Here is a 20,392-nt window from a genome sequence, read left to right as displayed (position 1 = left end):
CATCGTAGAACACACCTTCTTAACATGATCCATTGCGTACCTAAAGTGATCTCTCCATACATCCAATTGAGGCTCATTTCCTCAATTGAGGCAAGACAAGCAAAAGTGGCTAAAATCCTGTATCATGGGGTGTATTCTACCAGTGGATTTCTATGTCACCCCTTTCCCAAGACTGGTTGTTCAATGGCCCATGGAGGGAACTGAATGGCATAATTCACTGAAGCCTCTGGGGAATCCTTTATATCGTAGATAAGGCCATGGGCCAATATCTGACAATGGAAACCACAGAAGGAAAGGAACTGGGCAGCATATAGCTGTATTTATACCTGGGAGAGATGAAAATACTTTTGCCAACCACTAGATCAACATGGGGTTGTGGACTGGTCCTAGGAAGCTGAGCCTGTTCTGCCTGTGCAATGGAGGGTCAGAGCCTTAGCGTCCAAAGGCAGTCTCCCATCCTCCTAGGAAAGCAATGTCACACTGTTGCTGTTGTTTTAACCAAGATTAGACAACATCTCCCCCAAAACTGCTGGAATTAGTGTAGGCAGAACTCATAATACTACCTGTACTCTGCAACCTAACATTGCTATTCTCCTTCGAAGGGACAGTGTTTGGGATCACGCAACACAAGAACTATCCTCCAGGTGCTGATTCTGACCTACTTAAACTAGGTCCATCTGCTCTAAGAAACACTTTTGTGAGCTGTGTGTAATCTGTAAGAAAGTTCTTGCTGAATATGTGTGGGAAAGCTTCAAAGTTACATGCCAGTCACTTTCCAAAACACCTTGCCTAGTGTAATACATGTTCTTTAATGCAAATGAAAAATTTTCTTCTTAGATAGACTTTTTACTGTGTTCCTGATATGCCACTTTGGTTTTTATTGTAGTCATGTAAGTAAGTGGTCAAGAACTTATTTTTAAAAATATTGCAATGTAATGAGTTTCATCACAATGTTTTAAAGGACAAAAGTGAACAATTTTTACATAGTTTTTCTTTCCTCTTCCTCCTTTAACAGAGTCTGAAAAATACCCAAGATTTCAAAAAGAGGTTTGTGAATTACATTTTGACGTACAATGAGTTGTAAACTACGTGTTTGTGCATAGTAGGCAGAAGTTTCATATAGTACTTGCATAAAACAAAACTATTCTGAAACTATGTAAATTAGACAGAGGAATGTTTAATCGAGACAGTCCTTGCTAAGCTTTAAAATTTTAACAGACGTTTCTCCATTCAGGGATTTATTTTATTGGAAAGTGTAAGTCTACGCCCACATAGTGAGGTCTTTTTTCAAGCAGCTTTGTAGTACAATTGTTACCAAGTTTCTAAACCAGAGACATTGTAAAGAAATTGTTTCATACTGATAGTTCTCAACTAAAATGTTTAAAAAGTGGCATTGTATTGGTTTTATCTGTGCTTCACATAACAGCAAGCAAGTAACAATATGACAGTCAATTTTTCAACTAAAATATCAAATCTAGACCAAACATTATACACACACACAATTACTTGCACAATGACAAGCACAACAGACTAGTTCAGTACTTAAATAATGTCAAAAATCAATACTAACACCTAAAATCCACTCAAACTCACCCTCTCAATACAGGAGTTAATGCATCTCTGCACAAACACAACTCACTATGTTGGGCCGGGTGGTTTGGAGATGTCTTACTTCTCTCTAAGACTGTGTTTGTACTGATGATAGTTAAAACCAGTGTTAAACCAATACAATATTTACATAGCACAGCACAGCACATCTGAGACACTCACTTGGGAATAAAGCCCACATTTTGGAACAGTACAAAGACCACCATGATTACATGTTTGGAAGCTATTTACAGGTCCCTAAAATGACTATGTCTGTACACTGGTCCAAGAAGGCAGGCAAAAGCATGATGATGGGCAGTTATTTTGTGAGGGATTTAAAACATGATTTGGAAGCACGTAATTATGCTACCCTGGAGGCCATGTTCCACCCCAAGCTTCATAAAAGTGGTCTCATCTTCCAGAATGGCAGGTCCCGCTGATATTTTTTTTTTAAAAAAAGAACACGATTTACTTTGTGTAGATATTGTTGATTTCTATTCAGATACCAGAAATTTGAAGGAAACGCGTCCAAGAAACTTGTCACGGTCATCTTCATTTCTTAAATTATCTGATCCCATAATCTTGCATTCAATTGTAACATCTTCTTGGGTACTGGTTGTATTAAATTCTAGTTGAACTGCCACTAGTGGCTGTAAGTAGTCAGGCTGGTTAGAGAGAAACAGAGAGAAGCAACTTCAGTTTTTTAAAACACCAAGACAGACTTACTTGACATTACTGAGAACAACCTGTAACTGTCACACCCAGTTAATAGGAGCTGAACATCTCAATGTGTGTCTTAATTAAGCTCAATGTACTTTGGGCTAGGAAACCTCAGGAGATGGCAACATCATTAATGGACTGGTGGAACTTTGAACCCATCTATGTCTTGTTTATTGTACACCCTACCAAACTCAATGAAACGATTAAATCATAAAATTAAAATATTTAGTCATTACTTGTGACTGGAAAAAATAACATTTTTTAAACTAATTTAACAGTAGTTCACTGTTTATACTGCAGGATCAATATGTTGTGTAATTTGAAAGGAACTCTTCAAGGGCCTAACTCAAAATAAAGATATCACTTGATTTCAAAATGGTTACAGTGTAATATAAAAATAAATTTACTGGTGCCACTTTCCAAAAACTCAGAAAGACTGGATTATATTAGATCAGACAATGGTAGCCAAAAGTAGTAAAAGAGAGGCTGTTTTGCTTTAGTTTCGTGGCCAATAAGCTTGAGACATGGGACTGGAAAAAAAGCCATAAGCCACAGATGAGGCAATCATCCCTAGACCATTTGGAAGTCCTGGTGAGGAAGAGAGGAGGAGAAAGCAAAAGAAAACAAAAATGTCTGAGTGAAACACTGGGCTCCTGGGGCAAGCATCCACCATTGTGGTTGTGGTGGAACCCACAAAGGTGCAATAGACATCATGGGTTTTGGCTCATCCTCTACACAGGAGTTGATTCATTCTCACTTACCCAAGTCACATGAATGAGAGGGCTATGTCTGCACTAGAGACCAAGCTTATTTCTCAAAAAATGCAATAGCTTTCAGAATTATTTTTACACAGGATGGTCTGCATCCTGTTTTAGTACCAAATCAAGATTCAGACCATGATACATAAGAGAGCTAATCCAATGTATACCACTAGTGTTCTGTTAAGATGAAATTGTAAGGCAGGGAAAGCTGGTTTACTGAGCTTAAGTAGAGCATGCATGCACACTGCAGTGGCAGAGAGGAAACAAAGACTTGTGGTTTATTTATAATATCATTCAAACCTGATGAGGAGCCAGCATGCCTGTCCTGACTAAGAAACCATAGAAAAACCCTACGGGTTCCCTGACACATTCAGAAAGGGAAGGGAAACAAACTCCTGTGCTACTTGCTTCTAGGTTGACATGCAAACCACAAAGCATAGGTTAAGAGAGCAACCATTGCTGCAGTTCCTGAGTTTATCATTTGGCCCGAATGTGGTCACTGGAATATAGCCAATCTAAATTATGATAAAGTCGACAATGTGTGCACTCCAAGTATGATTAGGTCTGCATCCAACACTTGACAAATAAGACATTGATACGTTTGCACTGTTATTCCCATGTCGAGATTAAACCAACCTGGAGAAAAAAATTAATAATCCAAAAAATTAAGCATCCAAATTTATGCTTAGGGCCCAGTGAATACTCTGCTTTATAAAGGAACTGTCTTTTGTCACACACAAGAATGAAGACAAAAAAATGCAATAGAAATATTCTGGTGCTGCCAATGTGTTATAACCACTTAAAATAAATTTCTGATGAGGCAACACATTACATTTCACACATTAGAAGAAACTGATGGACACAGAATGGATTCTATGTAGCTTAGGTGCTGAAAACTTTCATTTTCTCATTGATGTCAATGGGGGTAAATCAGAGAAGGCATGGTATAGTGGTCTGAACTTTGGACTACAGTTCTGGAGACCAGGATTCAAGTCCCCAAATGGAAACCTGCAGGGTGGCCCTGGGCAAATCACACTCTCTCAGCCTCAGAGGAAGGCAAAGGTCTCTGAACAATTCTTGCCAAGAAAACCCCCGTAATAGATCACCTTAAGTCAGAAATGACTTAAAGACACACGGTAACACCAACAAATCATATCCCCATTAGTGTAGTAACAAAGGGAGGATGAAACACCACAGAATAACACATTTAGAAGTACTTGGAATGTGAAATGGTTCACCAATGCTTCTGCACTGGTTTAAATTTGGCTTGGGAACTGGATATTCCATGAATGTAAAGATTGGAGCCAAGGTTGCAATCCGATCATATTCTTTTTTAAAAAAGAAACTCTAATCTTAGTCCTTGCTGATGCAATGCTAGAAAGTCCCTACAGCCAGGGTCTGTTACACCATTCTGAACTACGAATGCAAAGGTCTAACTAGGGTGGAAGAGCACCATTATCTCCATCTTTAGAATTCAGCAAATAGCTTATTTATGGGCCCCTCTAAAGAACAAATGCTAGCTAAAACTCTATGCCTATCCCCCTTAATTAATCTGAATAAGAAATTCCATGAGATACAAGTTGTTAACAAAGGCAGGCAGACAAAAGCATAGCAATCTTCAGATAAGGAAAAACCAGTACTGAAGGTTACCAGTTAACATAGTCTTGTTATTTTCTGAAAGCACTGCTAAGTAAAAACAGCAATTATCTTATACACAATTACTGTATACTCACATGCAAACGTTTCCCATAGTATGGGAAATACATCAAGTCAATTTTTCCCTCAGGGGGAAAGTAAGTTATCTTAGCTTTGCCTTCTTCCTATAGATAGAACATAAACATGAATTAGTTTTTAATAAGACAGTGCATAGATAGGCATTTACCACCCAGGCATCCAGGAGCTGAGCACTTTGTTACAATTATTCCTTCAAAATCAATAATTCAACATTATTTACAAGTAGACAGTAAAACCAATAGTTCTATTAAACATCTAGAGATATATAAAACCAAAGTGATGACTACTGACTAATGATGTTCAAATTTCAAGGCAGATAATTATAAAAAATGATTTTAAAAATCTATAGAATTTTATAATACTGATTTCTGGGTTTTTCTGTAGTAGGTTTGCAATATCAACATTAAACCTTACTTCAGATTTTAAATTTCCTTAAGCCAAAAACCCCAACACACAAAGGCCAATTTATGAGACGAAAGCTAGGAAGAAGCAACAATCTCTATGAAACTGAATACAACGGTGAAGGGCATGTTCCCTCCCCTGCTACAGGAAGGTCTGAGAAAATCCAGGAGGAGGTGGATGGCAATAATAGTACACTACTTAATATAATAGAGTATGTAAGCTGGTACCTTTAAAATGTAGGTAATTCAATATAAAACAAAGTTTGTAGTATGTATTCTACATTCCATCCTAATATAATTATTGTATGCCACCCAAGCTCCTTGGAAGAAAAGTGGAGCACAACAAACAAAATACAAACTGTGCTCAGGTTTTGTAAATAACTTCATTTTTCTATAAACCCAGAGATGTGAGATGAAGGGATTCTGCAAGCCAATTGTCATTTTATATCCTGTCGTAACAGTAACACCACAATGGTTCCAAACAGTCAACCATCAGCATATAGTCCCAAATAATAATAGTAACAACTTTATTCTTATATCCTGCCACCCTCTCCCCAAAGGGACTCGGGGCAGCTTACGTGGGACCAAGCCCAGCATAAACAAGGGTTACAAAGTAACATAACTAAAACATACAACAGTAAAATATAATTAAAAACAATAAAACCAAAACAATAAATACATCTTTTAAAACCTCAACCGACATCATAACCATTAGCTGGGAAAAGTGGACATGTTCAGGATTGATAGGGCAGGGCAAGGGCTTGTGCAAACACAAAACTGTAGGGCCAAGATGGAAGTAAAGTGCTGAGAAATCAAAACCATAAACTAAGGTTGGGCAGTCCTAATTAGGTGCTAAGCCATTATTCAAAGGCACATTGGAACACCCAAGTTCTCAAGTCTTTCTGGAAGGTGGATGGAGTGGAGGCTAATTTGATCTCCCTGGGGAGATAGTTCCTGAGCCGGGGGCCCATCACTGAGACCATCTCTCTCTCAACCCCACCAACCGTGCTTGTGACGGAGGTAGGGGTAAGAGAAGGGCATCCCCAGCAGATCTTAGAGCCCATGCCGGTTCATAGAGGGAGATACGATCACAAAGATAAGCAGGACCTTAACCGTTTATGGCTTTGTAAGTAATAACTTGCACTTTGAATTGGGCCCGGAAATTTATCGGCAACCAGTGGAGCTGCTTCAGTAGAGGCGTTGTGAGTTCCCTGTAACTAGCTCCTATTAACAACCTGGTTGCTGACCTTTGCACAAGTTGCAGTTTCTGGGCCATCTTCAAAAGCAGCCACACATAGAGTGCATTGCAGTAATCCAATCTAGATGTAACCAAGGCATGGACCACAGTGGCCAAGTCACACTCATATCCCACCACCATCTCTCCAAAAAACTGAAAACAATAAATTTCATTGTAATCACATGAATAGCTATCTAATGTGTTCTTAATTTGAATACCAAATTTCTGCCAAATTAGCAGCGGTGAATGTTACTGGCTACACAAAGCGAAACTCAAAAGTTCTTCCTCAGAATTAATAAATGTTGGCAAAAGAAAGAGGGAAAAGTTAGTAGCAGCAGTCCAGAGGCATCGCGACAGAGGATGAATATGGCTACCAGATACATTATTTGGGTGCAGCTCTTAAGGAAGATTTTGCAAGAAGAGTAAGGTGCTAGGCTAAGACAACAGATAAAAAGAACACACATCTAAACAGGAAACCTCTCACAGCTGACTAAATTAAATGATATTGTACATACAAAAGACGAAGGTCTCTGGACAACAAGAACTACAAGTGAATTAGTAAAATGCAATGGTGCATCTAAAAATGCTGAAACACCTACCTTACTTTTTTCATCAGAACAAAAAAGCACATGATAGAAAGTTCATGCTTTCAGGAAGTTATAGAAATACTTGGGTTTAAATACCACTTAACCTGAATATATCTAATGGAGAAATTACATTCAGCCACATGATTAAACTAAACCTTTCATACTGCAGATATGAATATTGTATACGTTCACTTTGAGTATATGTTTATATAATTTCAGCATAAACAACAAATGGAAAAGATGTGTGGGACCAAAATGAAGGCATACAACAATAGTTTGACACATGTGTCATAAAATCTTGGCTTGTACAGAAAGCAACAAGGAAGAAGAGGGAGAAATTAAACACTTTGAGAGAACCCCATTCCATAATAGGTGAGATAAGAAAGCTTTGTGTTCAATAGAAATCCAACTTTAAGCTAAAATCAGTAAGTTTGAATGCAGGTTTTAAACAGTGCTTGCACATGATTCACTGCATAGACATGAGGAAAGTTGCTTGTTCTCAAGTCAGATTCTTTGCTTGCCTGCCTTGATGCTTTACCAAACAAACTGATCTCTTAAAGCTACTGCTCCCTGAATCCAAAAGAGAAGTTTCTCTTCAACCCACTTTTTATTCTTGGTTTATTTTATTGCCAGGAACAAGATGAGCCATACTTCCAGCTGAAGATGTCACAACAAACATTTCACAGCCCAAATGTCCATGGTTTGTTTAGCTGCTCTCACTTGCAATACCATTAGGCAGCATACACCAGCATAAAAGCATGAATTCTGGTTTACCATGGCATACGGATGCACTCATTCAAACTATTGATGGTGTGTATATGGAATTAAAGCTTCCATTTTTCTTTTTAGCTGCTGCGACAAATATATCTAAAATTCATTCTCTCAGTGCAGATAATATTATCTGCACTGATAATTTGAAGTCCTGAAGAGGTACTCTTATTCTCTCCTTCCAGGATTTAATTCATGGATCTCTTCACAGGTCCAAACATCCTTGGCATATAATGCTATGACTCCTCCTTTCTTGTTTGGTCTATTTCTCTGAAATAGTTAGTATCCTTCTATTATTATAATAGAAGGCAACTTCCATTAAAGTCAACCAGCACTGGGAGAGGTAGTCCAATAACATCTAGATCAGGCATGGGCAAACTTCGGCCCTCCTGGTGTTTTGGATTTCAACTCTCACAATTCCTAACAGCGTATCGACTGTTAGGAATTGTGGGAGTTGAAGTCCAAAACACCTGGAGGGTCAAAGTTTGCCCATGCCTGATCTAGAGAGTCACAGCTCTGCCTTTCAAACCTTGAAGAAGATGTACCATACCAAAAATATAAGAGATGCCAACCTGAAATATAAAACTTTCCACACATGGGGAGAAAAACTAAGAAGTTACTATAAGTATGTAATGAAGGCTATGCAGAAAACAGCTTTTGTGGCCTGATTCCCTAAACCAGGGCTTTGGATTTTACAATTCCTCAGATAAATGAGGCTCAAGAGAGCCTTTGTTCAAAAACAACCAGCTATGACTCTAGAACACAGCTTTCCAAACTCTGTGTCGCGACACACTGGTGTCTCGGCTTCTGTCCAACAATGAAGTTTGTGATGAACCACACAGAGCGACTATATAGGAAACTACATAAGAATCAAGCATCGTGCATATGAAGTGTAAAGGAAAAAATCCAAACCTCATTTATACAGTAAATATCATATGAAACACACACACACACACACACACACACACACACACATAGTATGAAACTCTTATAAAGTGCTGGTTTAACCCCCAGTTTGCTAGTAAAACTGAAAGGAGATTCCATCTGAACATGAGGAAGAACTTCCTGACTGTGAGAACCGTTCAGCAGTGGAACTCTCTGCCCCGGAGTGTGGTGGAGGCTCCTTCTTTGGAAGCTTTTAAACAGAGGCTGGATGGCCATCTGTCAGGGGTGCTTTGAATGCAATATTCCTGCTTCTTGGCAGGGGGTTGGACTGGATGGCCCATGAGGTCTCTTCCAACTCTATGATTCTATGTCTAAAAAGCATGTCACCAACATGAAAAGTTTGGAAAGCTCTGCTCTAGAGGGTATAATTCTCAGTCTGATTCCTCAGTTTAAGATCTCCCACACTTCAAAACTGGCCAAAATATAACAATTTTTCAAAATGGAAAGTGATCAGGCAAGATATGGTTGGGTAAGGCTACCAGATCCTCTGATGAGGTCTGCTGCTCTCTCAAACAACCAAATAAATTGTTCACAGAATAAAGGCAGAATATTAAGGATAGATCTGTTAATTGCAAATAAAACACTAACAGGAAAGAACGGAGAGATATAGCAAACAACCACCAGAGCAGTAAATTCAGAAAGTATGACATGTCATGTTACTGGATAAAGTCACAGCAACTTCCACATAGGCATCTGGGAAGAGGAAAGCTATTTTGAAATTTAATGAGGAAAAAAGCAACTACTCGTAATATTATAGACCAGGAAAGGCTCAGGAATGGAAGGGCCACACATAGTTCTAATACTTATGTTCATCCAGATTAAGTGAACTGGAACACTGCATTCTCCTTAAATATACACATATATGATATAACACATAAAGGGAAATGTTTTAAATGCAGTTAACATTTACAGTAAACAAAAATTCTGAAGATAATGGAATGTGCTTACAACTGAATGATTTCACAATGCAAACACTAAGATCTGTTTCAATTCTAATGTTCTTACCCATGATAAATAAAAGGTGCATTTGCAGCATGGGGAGAAAAACAAAATGCTGGTTATGAAACAAAAACAAAACAAAAATAAAAGTAAATATGAAGAAAACATAATATCAATGTTACATGAAAACTATAAACAGAAAATGTTAATGTTGATGAACTGTCTAACCAAATAATAATGCTTAAAAATATTTTAAAATATATATAAAACCAAGCTTTTGGTAAAGTTTACTGCTTTATATTATGCTTGTATCCCCACTCCCTTTAAGACAGAAGTAGGCAAGATGGCTCCCTCTCCTCATTTCTGATCTGTAACTGTCCTCAAACTTCTACCTTAGGAACACAAGTATGAATATTTTCTTATTTTAATATGCTTACCTTAGGGCTACAGTCTATGTATGGGTTTCCATGAGGCTCTAGTGCAATTATCTGAAATGTACAGGATAATTTTTGTAAGATAGATAGATAGATAGACAAACAGACAGATTTCACATACTATCCTATCCAGCTGTCTCAGTCCCACACTCCTTATTCAATGGCTGATTATTTCTAGTAGTCATTTTTACTGTACACAAAATATACTAAAATATACAAAATATACTACATGTAAGCTGCCTTGAGTCTCCTTCGGAGTAGAGAAAGGCGGGGTATAAATAGGGTAAATAAATAAAAAATAAATACTAATCCCAAATTAGAAGCTAACAGAAGCTCAGTTTTCAGTGCAAAGATGACAGCTTTGTACATACAGCTTTGCCAAAACTGGTTACTTTTAGTAGACTTGTTAGTAGACATGACAATATGTTATTTTGTAGGCCCTCAAGTCGTTTCCAAATTATGATGAACCTAAGGCAGGCGTGAGCAAACTTTGGCCCTCCAGGTGTTCTGGACTTCAACTCCCACAATTCGATGGTGGCTCCCCGGCTTTGGAACTCCCTCCCACAGGAGATTAGAACGGCTCCCTCCCTCCTGACGTTCAGGAAATTAACAAAGACTTGGCTATGGAATGTGGCCTTTGACAACTGAGTCAACTCTGGTCCACATGGAAGGAGAATGAGTAACTGTGAATTATGCCCATGAATGTTTTTGATGACCTGGCTGTGTAATTGTGATGATGACAATGTTGTAGCGTAATATGTTTTTAACGTGTAATGATAATCCATTGTGTGGTTTGTATTTTGTATATGAACACATGTTGTGAACCGGATCTGAGTCCCTCCTGGAGGTGAGAAGATCGGCATAGAAAACTTTTAAATAAATAAATAAATAAAAACAGCCAGAAGGCTGTTAGGGATTGTGATAGTCGAAGTCCAAAATACCCGGAGGGCCGAAGTTTGCCCATGCCTGACCTAAAGGGTTCCCTGAGGCTGAAAGTGTGGGACTCACCCAAGATGACCCAATGGGTTTCCACGCTGACTCTCTAGATATGACAATGTGGAATTCCATAAATACTATATACCTACTGAACATAAGCAGCTTTGGCACACTTTGCACATGTGCAAAGGCCTTCTCCTGCTACCCTGGTACCTTTATCACCAAAAATACCTATTTGACTCTGATATCTATCTATCTATACATATAATAAAAGTCAAAGTTTGTATGCGACGTAGGACAGAGGTAGGTAGGATGTAGGGTGGGCGTGTTTCTGGCAGCTTTCTGATTGGCTGCCACTGTGGTGCTATTTGCATATGGTCTCTAATTGGCCAACCTCAACAGGACCCCCTGGTGGCGAAGACAGTTAATGAGAGAAACGGAGACATGATAGAGGGAAATTTGCATATGGTCTCTGGCCAGCCTCAATTCCAAGATTCCAAGAGGACAAAGAGATGAAAGGAAAAGGCCAGATGCTGTGTCAGAAAATTACCAATAAAGACCAAAATTGGCACACAGAGCCCCCATGACCCACTCTACAGCCTACTGCAGTTTGGAGGAGGATGGACCATGGATGATGGGACTTTCAGTCCCATCACTCACTTTCTGAGACCGCTGTTGACCTCATCCAATGACTGATCAGGACCAAACTTGGTACATAGACCTCTCATGACCCACTTTATGCCCTGGTATGGTTTGGCTGGGGATGGACCATGGATTATGGGACTTGCAGTACCTTTGCTCAATTCCTGAGACCACAGCAACCCACATCCAATTACCGATAAAGACCAAACTTGCCACACTGAGTCTCTGTGACGCACTCTACATCCTGGTGCAGTTTAGAGGAGGATGCACCATGGACGATGGGACTTGCAATACCTGCACTCCCTTCCTAAGACCATTACAACTGCCAACAATGATGGATCAGGACCACAATTAACACAGAGAGCCCGCATGACCCACTCTACATCCCGGTGCGGTTTGGAAGAATTTGACAATGGATGATGGGACTTGCAGTCACTTCACTCACTTCCTGAGACCACTGAGACCCTCGCCAATGACTGATCAAGACCAAACTTGGCACACAGAGCCCCCATGACCCACTCTATAACCTGCTGCTGTTTGGAGGAGGGTGGACCATGGATGATGGGACTTCAAGTACCTTCACTCACTTCCTGAAAACAATGCCGCCGTTATCCAATGACCAATAAAGACTAAACTTGGCATAGAGAACAGCCATTATCCACTTTCTCTAATAACCCGGGCAACGCCGGGTCCCCAAGCTAGTTATTAATAAAATAACTAATGCAGTCATAACAGATTTATAAATGTGCACAAAATTCACATTTCGGCTATTAGCAGTGCTACCTCTGCACAGTTTGATATACAGAAAAGAGTTCTCTGTTAGGGAGGAAAATGATCAAAAAGCAATCTGCAGGTTCAAGTGTTTCAATGCCATCCCATTTTACATTACAGTCACAGCAGCCCTTAAGTTTGTTCCACTTCCAAGTGACAGTTTGAACACCAGCAGTTCATTACTTCAAATTAGACATGTAACAATAATGGCTGAATCCAGATGGCATATGCAAACAGCATGTCACATAACATGTAATCAACTGCCAAAAATGGGATATTTAACAACAAAATAAATCTAGAGCAGCATTTTCAAGAAATCAAATAACAGACCACATTCTCTTTTCTTTCTAGAGCAGGCATGGGCAAACTTGGGCCCTCCAGGTGTTTTGGACTTCAATTCTCACAATTCCTGGCCTCAGGCCCTTTCAGCGGCTGAGGGGGAAAAGGAAAGGGCCCGAGGCCAGGAATTGTGAGAGTTGAAATCCAAAACACCTGGAAGGCCCAAGTTTGCCCATGCCTGTTCTAGAGAGACGAAGTGATATTGTACTGCAAAGGTTTGGGAACTATGTTTCTGGTCAACTGTTCTGAACAATAGCAATGCAAATATTTAACTCAAGTACATGAAGCCATCATTTTCTAGCTTTAAGCACAAAACGGTTTTTCTAAATAGTAATGATTTTTTTTAGTGGAAGAAAACAAGACAAAATTAAGGTCTTCTATGTAATAAAGATTTGTTATTCAGAGGCTCCACCAATTCAGAGGCTCCACCAATTTTAGGTATGGGGACCATTGTAAACTTTGCTATCTTTGATTAGAAATACACGGACAGGAGTCCCAGAGCTGATCTTCCACTGCAAATGGCACTGAGTCCAATAGCAGGCTTTGAGAGATATTGCAAGATGGAAAGCTTCAAGGAAATATGAAAGTTGTTTTCACTTACCCTGTTCATTTTTATAACAACACATGGTGTTCCTTTGCCATAACCATAGTTTTCATCTTCAAGTCCAGAACATGGTCCCAGAGTAGTGCGATTAAATTGGCATGCTGATTTATTAGAAGACTTCTGTAGAAAGAGCGTCCCTTGAGGACACTGAATGTTTCTGGTTTGCTTTGAATCATTATATGCTGGGAAAGAAAATTCAATGGAATTCATTATATATTCATTCAATAAATATTCATTTCCTAAATTATTGGCCTTTGGAGATTATGTACCAGTGTTCATTTTTTTGATACTGAAAACTAAATATTCCTTTTCCAATTTCACGTGAAGGAAAGGAGGAGGAATTCATGATAAACAAATGCTTGTTAATATCACTGGAATAAGACACTGCAATAATGGATTAACCCCCTGAAGCACAGTATAATGGCCTTTAGTTTGTCAAAAGCTGGACTCTCCTGCAGTCTCAAAAAGTAGTGTACCTGGGGCAGAAAAAAAGGGCTGAACGCTCATCTGCTAGTAATTTCAAGGACATCTTCATAGAAAAGCCAATCTCAAAAAATGTACCAAACGGCACTGTACATTGCTCACTGTACATTGTTTCTTAAGTGTCTCCAAAATTAATTAAGTTGCTGAATTGTTGGCTTTAAATTTGCACAAATATATAAAATGTGTACAAATAGCCAAGAGATAAGCAATGTACTCCCTATTGTTACCACGTAAATAGAGAAAAATCCAGACAGTTCCTTGGCTTTCTTAGAGTACGTCAAATGTTTCTGGATGGCTATGATTCATTACGTGTTAGAAAAATTCCTTCGCAATTGTACAGGGTGAGGCAGCATAACTTCCTTTTTTCAAAACTTAATAAAACCCATTGTATGAATCAGAATTTTTTTATAAAATGTAAGTGCATAGCTAAAGTTTTGTTTTACGTAGTTTTGAAGATCAAATTAGGTAGGTGATGTCCCCCATTCTCCATACACTGAGTAAACCGATTTCTGGCGTTTGTCATGACTCTTGCCAGCATAGCAGGCGTTATGTTGGCAATTTCTTCTTGGATGTTGGTCTTCAAATCTTGTAGGGTCCTTAGACGGTTCACATAAACCCGGGATTTCAAAAAACACCATAGAAAAAAAATCACAAGGGACCAAATCTGGAGAGCAGGCAGGCCACTCCAAATACACTCGAAAAGTAGGCCTCAACGGCAAAAGCACGCTCCTCACTGTTCCAACGCATGATGGCGACTGAACTGTGCCAAACTTTATACTCCCGCCTCTCGAATGAGACCACTAGCACTGCGCTACGTCTTCAACCGACTGAATGGCGCGCATTTTAAAAAAGGAAGTTATGCTACCTCACCCTGTAAGTCTGTTTATAGCTTTGCTTGGATGGCATCATTACTAAGCCAGGCTCACAAAAACAGAATATCAAATGCAACTGAAGGCTCTTTGTTTTATTAGTTAAGTGCTGGACATTGTTTATTATATGCTATCTAAAACTTCAATACCATCTGTTGGTGAACTTACCATTTAAATCACATGTCACATTAGAGTTCAAGTAACTCTCTCATTCTTATCCAGTTTCATTTTTGCAATGAATGCAAATTCAATACCTTCTTTGACTATCATGCAGTTATCTGCATGAGAAAGAACGCTCAACCAAAATTTCTACATGCTGCATGGCATCTCATTTAATTAAGCTAAAATAATAGTTTATTTTTTTCTTAATTTGTACAGTAGTATTTGTACACCCAATCTCAGTCAAGAAGTAATTTTCTTGAGTGCCTACTTCCTTTGAATGACCAAAAATGGGTGAAATGTGTGAAATTTCTCCCCTGTACAGAAACATTCAATTTGTCCCAAAACCAGGCAAGTATTGTTTATTTATTTACAGTATTTATATACCGCTTTTCTTACCCCCAGGGGGACTCAAAGTAGTATTATTGAGTGCCTTCAAATTGCTTCCAACTTATGGTACCCTTTAAGGCAGGCAAGGGCAAACTTTGGTCCTCCAGGTGTTTTGGACTTCAACTACCACAATTCCTAATAGCCTACCAGCTGTTAGGAATTGTGGGAGTTGAAGTCCAAAACACCTGGAGGGCCAAAGTTTGTCCATGCCTGCTTTAAGGTGGCCCTTTCACTGGGTTTTCATGGCGAGATTTGTTCATGAGGGTTTGCCTGCCTTTGAGACAGTGGGATTTGCCCAAAACCATCTAGTATAGTTTCTAGGCCAGGCAGGGATTCGAACCCTGGTCTCCAGAGTCGTAGTCCAGTATTTAAATCACCTATACCACATTGGCTCAGGTATCACTATTTCAAAAAAGCAGAATGGGGTGTCAAAGGGGTGGGGAGAAAAATGTGAATGAATACACTGCTTTTTAAAAAGGAAAAAAAATGACTGGGTAATCTGTTTCAAGATGCTCTTGGTGGCTATCTCATTCTGGCGTGGATTGAGAATTTGTGTGCTCAAAATCATTTTCAGATAGAAAATCTCAAGGCCTCTTTAATTAAGAGCACCGGTTTTGTAAAGATAGTTATTTTAACATATTTTTATAACAGCTCACTCATTTGCTGTTATGATTGTCTCTGTAAGGGCCAATGAATCCATTGTCATGTGGGAAACTTTGAACAAGGTGGATTGATACACTTTCTATCCTGAAGCTGTTCAAAGCTTTGAAAATGTAATTAATCACTATAATAATTGGAACCACTTGACTAAATAATCTCTCCTTCTGAAATATACCTCATATATAGAACAAGAATGCTGCAATTAGTAAAATTGCATCTCACATACATACATACATACATACATACATACATACACTAGCTTGGGGACCTGGTAGTGTCCATGTTATTAGAAGTAGGCATTGGTAATATGTAACACTATTTATTAAGAAAAACTCAATCTTTACTTTTGTTTTTTATAAATGCTACCGTTGGAAAATGCGTAAGGATGTGGGTGAACTACAATTCCCAAAATCGTGTGTCAATCCTCCCCAAACCTCACCTGTATCAAGCTGGCTATGCTGGGTCAGTGTTAGGTCTAGATCTGATGTTGGCTGGGTTCAGTGCTCTCTGGATAAGGGTGAACTACAACTCCCAGATCCTAGGTCAATCACCCCCAAACCAGGCCTGTATGCACAGCTGGCCATGTTGGTTGTGTGTGTCAAATTTGGCCCAGATCCAAAGGTGGTTGGGTTCAGTGCTCCACGGATAAGTGTGAACCACAACTCCCAGAATAAAGGTCAATCACCCCCCAAACTCTGCCTGTATGTACAGTTGGCCATGTTGGGTCTGTATGTCAAGTTTGGTCTAGATCCGTCATTGGTTGGGTTCAGTGCTCTCTGGATAAGGGTGGACTACAACTCCCAGATTCCATATAAGAATAGATTTCATTACTGCTGTACAAATTATTTCAGTGTGCACATCAGTGGCATTTGCCAATGAGCCTCTCCAATTGTATCTTCCTTTTCTTATTGCAATCCAACACAATAAACAAAACTAAGGCTTTAGTGAATTCTTTCAAGAAGAATTAATCAGCGATCTTTCTCTTCCCAAAGTGGTCCTATTTTCCTCTCTTTAATTAGAAGTTGTTATAGCTGCGATGCTGTATTGCTTAGTGTATCAACAGCTGTGATAATGTCAAACATTACATGTTGATGTTCCATTAGATAGCACACTGTGGTATTGGCAAGCTATGTCTTTCCAGTACAAATAAACCCATATTTAATGCAATTTCAGCCAAACATACAAATAATATCACTAGTGGGATCTTTTTGTTTTTAATATTTTTTCCACAATGCTGGGCGTGCTAGGTGCTGAATAAGGGTACAGGCCTCAGTTAACAGTCTCAGACAAAGAAGCACTTTTAAATGAAGTCTTTTTAGATCTACTTGGGCTCTTTTTCTCTCCTTATTCTCTTTCTGGCTGTTTTTATTAAATAAAAAGAAATATTGGTATTCAGAGGGTGATGAAGGGGGACTGATGAAGGAGAAAGTCACTCCTAGAGGCATTTAGAAGAAATTCAAACTGTTTTTGTTTGCTCATGCAAGGTTTATCTTACCAGGTTGTTTAATTTCAGATGTATTAGTGTTAGGTAAAATGTTGCTGAAACATGTTCAACTACCCTTCTTTTTTGTGGTGCAAGAATCTACATCCTTCACTCGGGTTATGGGTGTAGGATTCCCATGAAAGTGGAAAAACCGCAAATACAAACCAAAATTTCAAACTCTGTTGCTGTTTTTTTTAAATCTGAGAGAACACTACTCTGGACATTTCGAAGTCCTCCTACACAACTCTATGGTCAACTTTCAGCAGAAGCTGACCACAGAATCATGTTGTAGGATTAGTGGTGCCTAGAGAGAAAGTATTTTTTTCAGTGATATTTAGGGTAGCAGCCAAGAAGGCAGCACATACAGTAATCTGTGAATAGTTAAATCCACATATGCTTAATATGCAAATATGGAGGGGAGACTGCACTTCATTCACTAAGATATACCAGGACGTAACAGCAATATATTAATGCATCTTATTGAAAAAGCATTTGTGCTCACCGAAACCTATTTCATTCTTCCTTCTATTTCACTTTAAAATTTCTTCAGTCATCTTTCTTCAGTCATCTTTCTTTCACTTTCCTCATTTACCTTTCATTGCCTTCTATTCATCTCACCTCTCAACTTCCTGCCATTGTCTGTCACCTTTGTTCACCCTTCTCTGTCTCTTATCCTCTGTCAACTCTTTTCTTTCACTTTCTCTGCAACCTTTCCTTGACTCTCTGACTTTCCTCTTGTCTACTCTCATCTTTTTATGCCTGCAACATGCAAAATAAAGAAGTATGAGGGTGTTTAAGCATACGAAGCAGACTGCAGACAGATTAAACATTCACTATTTGCAAAAGCTCTTGACATTGATGTCTAAAAATGATTCTGCAGTCCCACAAATTCTTTCCTTGACCGCATCCCAGCACATTCCATTTATCTACTTCCCTAATCTCAAAACTGAAAATTAAGGTTAGACAGTTATATGACAATAGTTTAAAGTTAAGATATACCTGTTAAGATATTTGTGCAGGTTCGCAACATCCCAGCCCCCAATACATGACTGTCCAGATGTGGCACTGGATGGCAAAGTTTTAGCACAAAGAACACACAGCTCTCAGGAGGTATATTGAAACTGACATGTAACTTTTAGTAGATCTAGGTATGAAGAGCTGGAAATATCTTTGATTGTTTTACCGTAATCTTTGTACAAGATGTACAAGTCAGCGGTCAAGCCTCAGATGTCCTGGGGGCTCAAGTGTTTCTGCCACCTCTTCCCCATGATAACTGAGTATATACTGCTGCCATTCTTCTGTACCTTCTGTTGACCTCAAGGAGGAAGCAATGTATGGCAGGGCAATACACATTTAGAATGAGGAGAGAAGTACTGAAGAGGCTGCCTTCAACTATTGAACTTCATTGGTAGTTTGTTTTTTATCATGTCAGAAGCAAATTGAGTACATACTGAAGTCGCTTCTGGTGTGAAAGAACCAGCTGACAGATGGGAGCTCATGGATTCGAACCTTCAGGTCAACAGTTCAGCTAGAACAAGGGTTTAATCCCATGATGGTGAACCTATGACATGCGTGTCAGCACTGATACGCATAGCCATTTTCAATGACACGCGGCCGCATGCAGAGAAATATGGGGCTGCATGCTGAGAAGGACGTTTTATCCTTGGCTCCTGCAAAGCCAAGTGCAGTAGCCGAGGATGACACACTTGCTGTAGTGTAGTGTAGACACTGTGCTGGAGCATCTAGTTCTGGGACTTCTGGTTAGACCATTAAGGGATCTTTGACCTTACTTCTGGCCGGTGGAGCAGGTAACAGTGGAATGCTGTGGATGCGGAGGACGCATCCCTTGGGGCCCTGTGATTGCCATTACCAACAACCACATAACCACAGCAACCATAATCCAGTCTACTGTTTTGGGATGTTGTGGATTTATAATTAATCATCATTACTGAGATAAGTGAGGGGAAGGCGATGCCATTTCCCACAAGCAGAAAAAGCGACAGCCATCTTAATTTACACTAAGCAGGTAAGTTAAATAATTAGTTTTTAGTTTATTAAATACAGTTATATATCACAATTATACATTTTTGTTATTTAAACTATAAATATCACAAAATTATGGGGGGGGGGGTTCTAAGTGACACCCCACCTGGGTTATGCTTGGTTTTTTTGACTAATTTTGACACACCAAGCTCACAAAAGGTTGCCCATCACTGGTTTAACCTATTGTACCACCGTGGCTCCATTTCATTGATAGTGGCAGAAGCAGTATATTTTGACTGCATATGCTGTGAAAATGTGTTCATGTCTCATATTTTCTTCTGCCATAGGACAAATGGAGTACAGTAAAGGACAGAGGAGGGCAAGACATCAATACAGGTACATGCATGTACACACTCACAAAAATTCCACAGAGGAGAAAGCTACAGCCATCTCAAGATGATCTCTATATCCTCCCAGGAACGTATTTCATGTTACTTAGCCCTGGACCTTGTTTGAAGGCTCTATTTTTTTGTGAGCAAACCCACAATAGATTAACTGCAGAAGACCATTTTATAAAGCAATTTTTCATGGAACTGTCAAATATTTATTTAAACCAGCCTTCTTTTTTCTGAATCCCAAGTACAAATACAATGAGAATAAAAGATAAAAAACTTGCATCAAAACATCAAAACAAAAGACTAAAAAAATAAATAAAACAAAGCAGATAAAATCAGTCAGTTTAACTGCATGCACTGGGAAACAAAAAAGTTTTGAGCGAGTCGCACGTCTAAAGAAAAGGTATTTGAAAACCAGGTCTTCCCATGATAGTGTACCTGAACAACTTGGTGAAGTCTTCCAAAAGTAGGATACTTAAGATGGGGGGAAAGTGTGGTCACCATGAGAACCAATTTTCTGCTCTTTGAAAGCAAATTTCTGCTTTGGTTCCCCATATGAACTGCA

The 20,392-nt window shown here is 39.1% G+C and overlaps 1 protein-coding gene across 1 annotated transcript in view; it reads right to left on the bottom strand.

Annotated features, from left to right (window-relative positions):
- Window positions 1–1,157: 1,157 nt before the first annotated feature.
- Window positions 1,158–20,392, bottom strand: part of ATP1B3 (ATPase Na+/K+ transporting subunit beta 3) — a 45,747-nt gene continuing 26,512 nt past the window's right edge. Inside the window, exons 4-7 of the mRNA XM_060767795.2 lie at window positions 13,403–13,587; window positions 10,117–10,167; window positions 4,802–4,888; window positions 1,158–2,252 (exon numbers count right to left, since the gene is read on the bottom strand). Of these exons, the coding sequence (XP_060623778.2) occupies window positions 2,082–2,252; window positions 4,802–4,888; window positions 10,117–10,167; window positions 13,403–13,587 (494 nt within the window). The 3' untranslated portion in view covers window positions 1,158–2,081. The remainder of the gene's footprint in view (window positions 2,253–4,801; window positions 4,889–10,116; window positions 10,168–13,402; window positions 13,588–20,392) is intronic.

Source organism: Anolis sagrei, chromosome 3, assembly GCF_037176765.1.
Source record: "Anolis sagrei isolate rAnoSag1 chromosome 3, rAnoSag1.mat, whole genome shotgun sequence".
Taxonomy (NCBI): Eukaryota; Metazoa; Chordata; class Lepidosauria; order Squamata; family Dactyloidae; genus Anolis; species Anolis sagrei.
This window is presented reverse-complemented; position numbering and strand designations above follow the sequence as displayed.